Source organism: Nelusetta ayraudi, unplaced genomic scaffold (genome assembly GCF_046127955.1).
Source record: "Nelusetta ayraudi isolate G7.1 ecotype Tasmania unplaced genomic scaffold, CSIRO-AGI_Nayr_v1 ptg000084l, whole genome shotgun sequence".
NCBI classification, from domain to species: Eukaryota; Metazoa; Chordata; class Actinopteri; order Tetraodontiformes; family Monacanthidae; genus Nelusetta; species Nelusetta ayraudi.
Window position 1 is genome coordinate 7,930,676 of NW_027466134.1, and position 9,885 is coordinate 7,940,560.

The window sequence follows — 9,885 nt, forward strand, 5'->3', positions numbered from 1 at the left end:
ATTATTATTCATTATGTATATATATATATATGCTGTATATATACACCCACACATATATATACATATATCTATATGTATATACATACATACATATATAGATCTATATCTATAATACAGATATAGATATATATACATATATATGTATATATACGTGTATATATATGTATACATATATGCACACATGCACATATATGTATACATATATGTATACATGATGAATAATAATAAATTTGATTTGGCTCTTCAAAGCAGCACATGCAGTCGAAGTATATCTGTAAATGGACTTGCAAAGTAAATGTTCACATTTTTTCTCTTATTTTCACTGTAATACTAATAAAGACCTCGATGACAAATGTAAAAACTACGCTATAAATTCCCAAATGTCTGGTGTGCAAATTGTCAGCAACGATATTTAATAATAATTAGAAAAAAAATCATCTACACATTTACTGGTTAGACATGTACGACTTGATGGAAATTCAAATTTGAGGGGCAAAATGCCACAATTGAGGGGCAGTCTGGGGCCTTGTAAAGGCTTCTTCTTTTTTTTTTTTTTTTTTTTTTTAAAGCATTTGACAGGAAAGAGGAGGCTGTCTTCACAGTCATCCTATGAACATGAAGTGACCTTTTAATCGCAGACAATGTCAGAGTCACACCATCACCTACAGTGCACACGAGAGTTATTTCAGCGAGTGGGTGTGTGAAGTGGAGTTAGAGGGAGGGTCCCTGGCCTGAACATCTGTGAGGGGCTCATCAAGTATAGTTTCACAGTCGAAACCATGTATCGTAGGAGATCCTTCCAGACACTTCCACAAATTGTGTAATCACACACACACACACACACACACACACACACACACACACACACACACACACACACACACAGGTCCAGGTTTAATCCTATTACAAGCCGAGCACAAAGAGACATAAGAGGTTTACACTCTCCCAGTCTGTTTCTCTGCAGACACCAGGGCAGCAGCAGCAGCCGCAGCGACACACTCCGCGCCTCTACAAGCTGCTTCGTACAGCTTCCTCCGCCTCCATTGTTCCCAGATAAAAAACAAAACAAAACCAAAAGCAGAAAAAACACAGACATATATCTGTAATAGGATTGGCTGTGAGGACTCGCTGAGGATGGATGAAGACCAGGTGAAGGACATAATCCAGAGATGGGTAAGTCAGCAGGTTCGCTGTCACCGTGCTTCCACCAAACCGTTGCACCTCTAACAAAATGATCGAAGTACGGAATGATGTATGTAGCTGAGGGGGATTTTTTTTTTTTCAAACTCACCAAATAAAAACCCTGATTGCGTGACTATACAAGCAGCGACAAACTGATCCAAACAAGTTCTTCAATATTGTAAACGTTTTTCTTTTCCACATATATCATCTTGGATGCATTAATTGTAATGACTGATTTATTTATCATTACATCATTGTTGCTTTTCAAAAGACAAAAAAAACAAAACAAAAAAACAACAGCGGCCACACACTCATTACAAGTGCTTTCAGTCCTCCCGACCTTCTTCAAGCATAGATAGAAGAAGGTCGGAGGGACCGAAAGTTTGCTAAATAAATCCATAATCTGCATTAGGTTACGAGTGAGCAGCCGCTGTTTTTTTTCTTGTTGTCTTCTGAGTGTCCAAGTCCAGCACCAACACCTCCCCAAAGGACTCTACCCACGGATGAGTGGCGGCTTTTTTTTTCTACTTTTTTCTATAATTGTTGCTTTTAAAATTGTTTTGTTTTTGAAAACAAATTCTGGCATCAGTTTCTGTCACTTCCTCCACATTGAACAGAATATTTTTGAGGCCAAAAAAAAAAAAAAGACAATCGGTGATATTGATGCACAATTTGCACTGCTAATAATTCACTTGTTTGGGAATGGCAGCGAACTTTAACATCAACCCCCGCGAAAAGCAGTGCCTCCGCAGGCCGTCAGCCAACAGAAGAACAATATTCACGTCACGATAATGTCGAATAAAGAGATTTAACTCTATATGTGGGAATAAATCAGAATGGCATATCTGAAAAGAATCTGGTATTTTACACGCTTGATGTGGTGAGTGACTTTGTCTCCGCCTGGGCTTCAGCGAGACACTGCGGAGGAAGACCTGAAGCCTGAGGACTACCAGCTGTTCCAGGGCCTGGCCTCGGTCTGCCTCACAAGGGGCGACGTCGCACGACTCCAGGAGTTCCTTCAGGACAGAGCCAACGCGGTAACACTCCTCATCCCTTCTTCTGCAGCTCCTCCTCCTCCAGTTCGCTCTGCTCAAAGTCACATGTTCATGGCCCTGTACTGCAAGCGCACACAGCTCGACGCACAGGAAACGACACAAGATCGACAGTGTTAAACTGTCATCCAAGCAGCCTCGCTGCCGTCCCACTGCAGCAGCAGCAGCAGCAGCAGCAGCAGCAGCAGCGGCGGCGGCGGTGGTCGGCTTGTTGCTATGCAGTGATGCCAACATGTGAACATGCAGCCGCAGCTCAGCGCCCGCTGGCCTCCTGACCCGGAGGTGTGGGTAGGAAACAAGCGGCAGTGCTGTCAGATTTCTCGCTCCACTGGCGACCCTCCCTCAGCACGGCTCCTCTAAGTGCCCTTGGAATTACCGCCTCTCTTCACCTTTCCAGACGGCCATGTCAAGTTCCCAATATCATGCTAATTACAAACAACAAGCAATAACCAATCTCTATCCTGTCAGTGGGCCAGCGAGTGCAAAAACACTGAAAATCCCCCATTTGTGATGTCACAAAGGGTTCTGAAACCGGATAAGACACCTGCAGCGAGGTCATCGATTTACCCTCCTAAGCAAACCTGCGTGAGTTTAATTTTTCCATGGGGGAGGCGGGGGGGGGTGTAACAAAGCATCGCTTTTAGCAAGGACACATAAACAGTGGCCTAAACACGCTGTGTTAAGAAGATCTATTTACACACTGATGATTTTTTGAATCATGCAAGGATGTTCTCCTGGCGTGAAGAATAAAAAAAAAACAAAGCTCAAAAAATGAGTGAAATGCACGACCAACAGACTTGCTTACTCACTGATGAACTCTGCACACGCTGCAGACTTGTCAGAATGTCGATGCTAAAGATCCGCTTTACTCAGTGTTTCCTATTAGTGGCTCGCAAACGAAGGGGAAACTCAACCCACTTTGAACTGGACCCCCGGCCCATTTTGTGTGAGAGTCGCCTCCCTGGTTTGCTCTAACGTGGCTCTTGCCACACTTTCAAAACTGCCTCACTCTCCAGGATTGACGAAACAGCCGTGCACTTTACGATCATCAGTCTCGGCGTGTGAACTCTGTTTCAGTAACAAAAAAAAAAAAAAAAAGAAAAAGTCCCTCTCTGTTCATTGCTTTTGCATTTCTTTGAAAAGACTCAAGAAACTGCGATGAATTGTTAAAAACAAAACAAAAAACAACAGATATTCCTTTACACCTTTTATTCTTGGCGCCGTCCGATAATACTTTGATTGCATGTGCTGCTTTGAAGAGCTTCACTTCCTCCTCGCCGCCCTGTTTGATCACGCTTCGCGCCCGCCCGCGTTCATCTTCGGGCCAGACAAAATGTGTGAAAATGCAGCCGTTCGCTGCGAGGAAGGCAATACGTAGCCGCACTGCGTGGCGGCAGGGAGGGCCCGACCAATCTAAACCAACAGCCGCTCTGTGTTTTCCGCCCTGGCCTCACGCACCGCTCTTCTGTCTCAACCTCACAGCCGATGGTCAGAACGATGGGCTGCGTTCTGGTGGCTCCTCTGCTGACGGAGGCGCTTAAAAGGGAGAGGAGCATGGATCGGTGCCAGGCCACCCTCACCTATCTGAGCAGGGTAGGTTCAAAAAAAAAAAAGAAGAAAAAAAAAAAAGAAAAGATAATGGTGTCAACAATCCGAGCTGCCCACTCTGACATGGATATCATTCATTCTCCTCCCCGCTGTCCAGACCTGCCACCCTGAGGAACTTCTGCGCAGCCTCCTAGAACTCATCAAAGACATTCAGCCTGGTAGAATTTCTGAAACCATCCTGGCAGCTCTACCGCTTCTTCAAACAGGTACCACCAGAGGTGGCAAAAGTATTCACATTCTGTACTTAAGTACTGATTCAACTCTTTGCAGGAGCAGCTGCGTTACATTTAAGAACTTTGCTTCGCTTAATACGACATAGAAAAAATAAATCTTTTTCAATTGCAGCACAAGCAAATTGAAACCAGTTAAGCCAGTTTGGAAGTTTACACTTTAAAAAAAAAACAAAAAAAAACCCAATAACTAATGTTACCCCCCCCCCCACACACACACACATTTTGTTTTATTTTTCTATGTACGGAAAACATAAACAGTGACCCCAAAGCCGAGGCACTCTAAAATAATCTCCCTTTAAAATATGATCCAGTTTTATATTTAACTACACATCAACAGGGTTCAAATAGCTCCACTTTAAGCAACAACAACAACTATAATACAATAAGCAAATTACTTTTAACAAAAGAACATTTAGGAGAAGAAAGTACAGATTTATGTGCACAAACAGGGAGTAAAAGTAAAAAGTCGTCAGAAAAGTACAGATACCTGAAATATCTACTTAGTAACGGAGTGTTTGCACTTCGTTACTGTGCACCTAAGGTCTAACCCGACATGCGTCCTAAAATACTTGATTAAACAGCACGCTGCTGCTACTCTGCTTCTCAAAAGCAAAGCCCACGGCGCCCTCTGCTGTACATTCCAGCTAACGACACCCTCCGTGTTCTCCAGCGCTGCCTCGCCTGCAGGCCGGCAGCAGGGCGGCCGCGGTGGGCTCGGCCCTGTCGGCTGTGCAGGAGCAGCTGTCCAGGCTGCCCGTCCCGTACAGCCGGCAGCAGGAGGAGGCCGACGAGTTGGGCCTGTGTCGCTGCTGCGGCGCCCTGGCTAACTTCACAAAGCCGTTTGTGGAGGAGGTGGCGGCGACGGCGAGCGGGAGGACTGGGGGAGAGCGCCTGGCTTCGCCTGAGCAAGAAGAGCTGAGGGCGGAGCTTGTCAAGTTGTAGGTGTCGGTCTTGCCTTGTAGAAGCAACAAGATATGGATTCAGTACTTTGTAACTGAGTTCAGATTAAAAAATAAATATATATATATACACACACACACACACACACACACACACACACGCACATATATATATATATATATATATATATATATATATATATATATATATATATATATGTATACACACACACACATACATACATACATACATGTACATATATATGTGTATATATACACAGGTACTACCCAGAAAATTAGAATATCCTGAAAAAGTTGTATTTCTGCAATTCAACTTAAAAGGTGAATTTGACATATGATATAAACGAATAAGATGCATATTTCTTTGGATTTTGCTGATCAGGTCTTGCAGTACATATAAATATATATATATATATAAATATATATATATACATATATATAAATATATATATATATATATATATATAAATATATATATATATACATATATATATATATATACATATATATATAAATATATATATATATATATACATACATATATATATATATATATATATATATATATATATATATATATATATATATATATATATATATATACACACACACATATACATACACATTGACATACACATACACATACACACACATATACATACATATACATGTGTGTGTGTGTGTGTGTGTGTGTGTGTGTGTGTGTGTGTAAAATCAAATCTGATTTGGGCCTCTGCAGCTGCATGAGGAGCTTGAGGGACCCTTTATTGGAGGCCGAACTGAGGGAAAACGGACAATCGCCACTCTGGGTCTTTGCTGAAGAAATCATGGTGAGTCAATCAACTATACAACCATCTCTGTATATTTCCAAAAGCAATAAGCACATTTAGCCCTCTGTTACAGCTTTTAAATCCAATATTTGAATGTGATTTTGACACTGCTGAAGGCCACACTGGCTGCGATCCAGGAGTCACTCCCTGGTCTCCTGTTCTTCAACTCTGTGAGGAGAAGCAGACAGTCTGAGGACAGTCAGTCCAGGGAGCCCAGGGCTTGTCTGGCCTATCTGCTCTTCGTGCAGCTCATCGCTATGGAAAGCTTTCCAGCGGTGTTTAGGTGAGACCAAGAGCTCAGCTATTTGTGTAACAATGGTGGCGAGAGAGACTCCTCGCAGCCTCTGGGACTGACGCCTGCTTTTCATTTATCATCTCCTTTAAAACACCCCGATGTTTCCTGCTGTCTCAGTCCAGTTTTTGTTCTTCAGTGCAACATGGATCATGCCAACCAGCTACTCAGCAGGTGAGCCGCTGCGCAACGTTAGCTAGCTTCATCTTCATCTTAAATCTGTTTCCAAAGCGCTCGATTTCTCAGTGATGCCTCGCTTTTGTTCATTTTTTTTTATCCGACAGCAAAAAGGAGTCACACTTGCTCAAAGGACTGGTATGAACACATCAGTATGCAGGCACATTATGATTGTGAATGATTATGAATCAGATTAGACACAACTTGAGGGGCTGATTTAGAGGTGTGTGTTTTCATCCAGGCCCTGTTTACAAAGAGCTTGGACAACGTGCAGGACAACAGTCTACCAGCAGGTCTGCTGGATCTGAGGAGCTTCTTTTGTCTGCCACAGGTCAGGCAAGCAGCACATAACCCGAAACAGCAGGAAATGAAATAAAACAATCAAATCCAGAGCGATTTTTAAGAAAAAAACAAAACAAAAAGTGATATAAAGATTCTTGCGATTCTTTTTCTGGCTTTGTTTTGTGCTGAAACTCACAGAACCTGCGTCTGGTCCTGACCGAGTGTCCTATGCAACATTTGGTGAGTATGACTTCAACCTATTCTGTATTTTTTAGAAATTGCACTTTCTGATATGTTTGTTTGAACACTGCTCCACCAGAGAGAATCAGGACTGAAGGCCTTACAGCAGTTCATCAATAAATTAGACATGGAAGCAAAGCACAAGTTCTTCAGGTGAGGACAGTCATTAAAAAAAGTATTAAACTATTCTTGCTTATTGCTTTGCAAATTAAAAGCCCATTTGCTTAAATTCCTGGTATGTTTCAGATTTCATTCTCAGTAAAAAGAAAAACAAAAAAACCCTGTTTATTTAAATTGTTATTGTTTAAATACAACAATATTTGATGTTTGCGAGCTCTTTTTCCGCAGGTGCATGCTAAAAACCAGCAACCACGCAGGAGTCGAGGGCTTCATTGTGAAAAACATCCGGAACCAAGTGGAAATTTCTCTGCAGGTGAGACAAAGGTTGACTGACTAACATCAGACTCGGCTTCTGACATGAATTTAGTTCTGAGGTCCCCAAACACAGTGTTTGATCTGCTAATTTTATCTGGCGGTATTAATCTGAGTTGTGTCTTACAGCCAGGTAACGCCAACACGTGGTTCCTGGGAGAGGGGCTGGTCTCTTTGTTGGGACTTTTGTTATGTTTGCCACATGGTGCTGAAACCGACCTGCTCAACGGTATGGACAGGTCAGTTTTAAAGTGGGGGAAACCTGTATATGAATTAAATTAACCTTAAAAGCAAAATTGGAATCCAAACTAAGCCTTTTTTTTTTTCTTTTTAGAGTCATGGAGAGTCTGAGCCTTCTACGCTACCTCATCCTAAGAGACAAAGAACTGAAGGACCAAGTGAGTCTTTTTTTTAAGTAACACCCATGCAGTTTTGTTTTGGTTTTTTTTTTGCAAATGGCCGGCCTAACAGAACCAATTAACTCACCCCAACATTCAGGCGACGGTGTGGCATGAGTTGTGCAGAATCAAAGACGAATATCTCAAAATACTGCGCGTGAGCATCAGCATGTCAAGAACGTATTACTCCGGAGAACTCAAGTCACTGAGGGAGGGTCAAAAGCTAAAGGCTGCAGGTTAGCATTAGCTGCTAGCTTGGGCATAAAAATAAATTGAAGAAAATAAACTTAAGCTTAAACTTATGTGTATCGTTATTTCCCTCCAACAGAAGCCAGAGAGGCTTTAAAGTCTGCCAGACTTGTCAAAGGTTTGAAAGTGAAACGTGAGAATGTCTCCAGTTTGTCTCCAGAGGTGCAACACCAGGTAGGGAAACGTCGCTTCTGCAAACTTTTTTCACGCTTGTTTCGGCCTTTCAGAGGACTGCATGCTAATTTGTGTTCTCTCAGGTGTTGCAGAGCGCTTTGGTGACCTTCGACCTGATGGAGAGTCTGGTCGCTCGCATTGAGGAGATCTCAGAGGAGAGACAGAGGCTGTCCGTCTGAAACCGAGGCCTTCTGACCGCAGGGTTCATCCTCAAAACGGTTTAATTTAAATTCCTCAGTGTGACTCTTGAATATGCAATACAATGTTTGTGAGTTTTAGAATTAGCAATGGAAAAACTGTGAAATTTAGCTTTAATCCCTCCCGAGAACCGACAACAGTGACGTGTGTCGTAGAAAGTCACCTCTACAGAATGTCTCTCAACATCTCCCAACAAGGACTTCGCTCAATGATTTGAGCCCGAACCAGAGACATCCTGTGGCAGAGGATGTCTGCATGGGGTTTACTGGTCGCCTGCAAAAGGAAACGCAGCTCTAATGTTGCACGCGCACACACACAAAAAAAGTGCAGTTTAGCAAATGTCCATGGCAGAGATTACAGTCTTTACCTTGGCAATGGCCAACATCCCCTTGGCCATCTCAGCGTAGCTCCGCACAGGAAGAACCCGGAGATTACTGCCAAAGAACCTAAGGAGCAGAACATGTCTTAAGTGACAAATGCACAACAAACAACATTCAACAGGAATAGCAACAGTGACGCAGGCGCTCATCTACCTGTGCTGAATGTCGGACAAGATCTCCAGTTCTCTTCTCCCATTAAAGGGGGCGTACAACAGTATGAAACTGTTCCGGTGCACGCGCACAAACTTGTCGATCCTCTCCAAGAGCCCGGATTCCCCAAGACGGCCCGGGACGTCCTCAGGTTCTACCAGCAGGAAAGCAGTGCCTGGGACAAGCGTTGTCATTTCAGGTCAGGGATTATATTGTCATTAACTGGCATGAAATGACAGCAAACTGAGAGGAAGCGCCTGTTAACTACATGTAACGCACTCCTCCTACTTCATACTAAATGTTTACCCTCTGTATGCGTTACACATGTGGCAGAATTGACAATAAAAGCTACCCTGAACCTACTCCTGCTACTAATACTACTCCATTGCACTGCTGATTGTATCGGCCTGAGCCAGGTGCTTCCCGAACTCTGGTTACTGCAGCAAAACGAGTGTTTTGTTCGGGAATAAAGCGCGTTGTATACCTCGTTTGAATTAGAAAATAGAAACATAAGACAACATATAATGTGTGTAACGCTAACTTGTGTTACTTACCAGACAGTGGGAAGATGAAGGCGCCGGACTCCACACCGTCTGAAAATCTGATCCGGTGCTGCTGTCCGCCGAGAATTCTGCTCGTCTCGTGGTTCTGCTCACCCAAATTAGACCATCATTAACTTATTCAACATTTAACTTGCTTGTTTTTTTTTTTTTGTTTTTTTTAGCCAGTCAAAAAGATTTAGATTAATTTTCTTATTTCTTCTTTTTTTTGTTTGTCTTAACGCTGTCCCAAACGATAACATTAACTGACTAGCTTCACCAGCTAACCCTGCTTCATTGCCGCTTATTTATTTAAACTTCCACCACAAATATATATATATATACATATTTTTTTGTTTTCTGTTTTTTTGAAGCCTGAAATGTGAATTACCTTAAGTGCCGTGCTCACAATAATCGTTGTTTTCCACTGTGGAGTTGATTCTCTGCGTGTTTCCATGACTTTGGTTGAGTCGAATGGCGCTCAAACGTCGTTTTTCATTTCGGCGTTCTTTTTATAAACTGCAAAACGTCCACGCGCGACGCTGTAAT

At 42.6% G+C, this 9,885-nt stretch overlaps 2 protein-coding genes across 3 annotated transcripts; one reads left to right on the plus strand and one right to left on the minus strand.

The window, feature by feature from the left end:
• The first annotated feature begins 985 nt into the window (after nucleotides 1-985).
• On the plus strand, nucleotides 986-8,579 carry LOC142901035 (glomulin-like). The gene is made up of 18 exons (XM_076045715.1): nucleotides 986-1,173; nucleotides 2,094-2,219; nucleotides 3,717-3,827; nucleotides 3,940-4,048; nucleotides 4,746-5,013; nucleotides 5,735-5,825; nucleotides 5,942-6,108; nucleotides 6,238-6,291; nucleotides 6,402-6,432; nucleotides 6,536-6,625; nucleotides 6,775-6,816; nucleotides 6,896-6,969; nucleotides 7,165-7,249; nucleotides 7,378-7,487; nucleotides 7,583-7,646; nucleotides 7,747-7,882; nucleotides 7,975-8,069; nucleotides 8,153-8,579. Exons 1-18 carry the CDS (start codon nucleotides 1,135-1,137, stop codon nucleotides 8,246-8,248), a joined length of 1,788 nt encoding a protein of 595 aa, XP_075901830.1. The 5' UTR covers nucleotides 986-1,134; the 3' UTR covers nucleotides 8,249-8,579.
• On the minus strand, nucleotides 8,402-9,795 carry cunh1orf146 (chromosome unknown C1orf146 homolog). 2 transcript variants are annotated; one of them, XM_076045714.1, is made up of 5 exons: nucleotides 9,728-9,795; nucleotides 9,352-9,445; nucleotides 8,894-8,972; nucleotides 8,635-8,713; nucleotides 8,402-8,540 (listed from the first exon to the last, which is right to left on the minus strand). In XM_076045714.1, exons 1-5 carry the CDS (start codon nucleotides 9,791-9,793, stop codon nucleotides 8,433-8,435), a joined length of 426 nt encoding a protein of 141 aa, XP_075901829.1. In that variant the 5' UTR covers nucleotides 9,794-9,795; the 3' UTR covers nucleotides 8,402-8,432. The 2 variants fall into 2 exon arrangements, with proteins under 2 accessions (XP_075901829.1, XP_075901828.1); XM_076045713.1 differs by having other exon boundaries at nucleotides 8,801-8,972.
• Nucleotides 9,796-9,885: the final 90 nt, after the last annotated feature.

Bases quoted from the DNA above. Each gene is read 5' to 3' on its own strand.
- LOC142901035 (XM_076045715.1), top strand. From the start codon at position 1,135: ATGGATGAAGACCAGGTGAAGGACATAATCCAGAGATGG. The intron at 7,883-7,974 runs GTTAGCATTAGC...TCCCTCCAACAG, and splicing joins TCAAAAGCTAAAGGCTGCAG to AAGCCAGAGAGGCTTTAAAG. The intron at 8,070-8,152 runs GTAGGGAAACGT...GTGTTCTCTCAG, and splicing joins CTCCAGAGGTGCAACACCAG to GTGTTGCAGAGCGCTTTGGT.
- cunh1orf146 (XM_076045713.1), bottom strand. From the start codon at position 9,793: ATGGAAACACGCAGAGAATCAACTCCACAGTGGAAAACAACGATTATT. The intron at 9,446-9,727 runs GTAATTCACATT...TTGGGTGAGCAG, and splicing joins TTGTGAGCACGGCACTTAAG to AACCACGAGACGAGCAGAAT. The intron at 8,973-9,351 runs GTAAGTAACACA...CGCTTGTCCCAG, and splicing joins CTTCATCTTCCCACTGTCTG to GCACTGCTTTCCTGCTGGTA.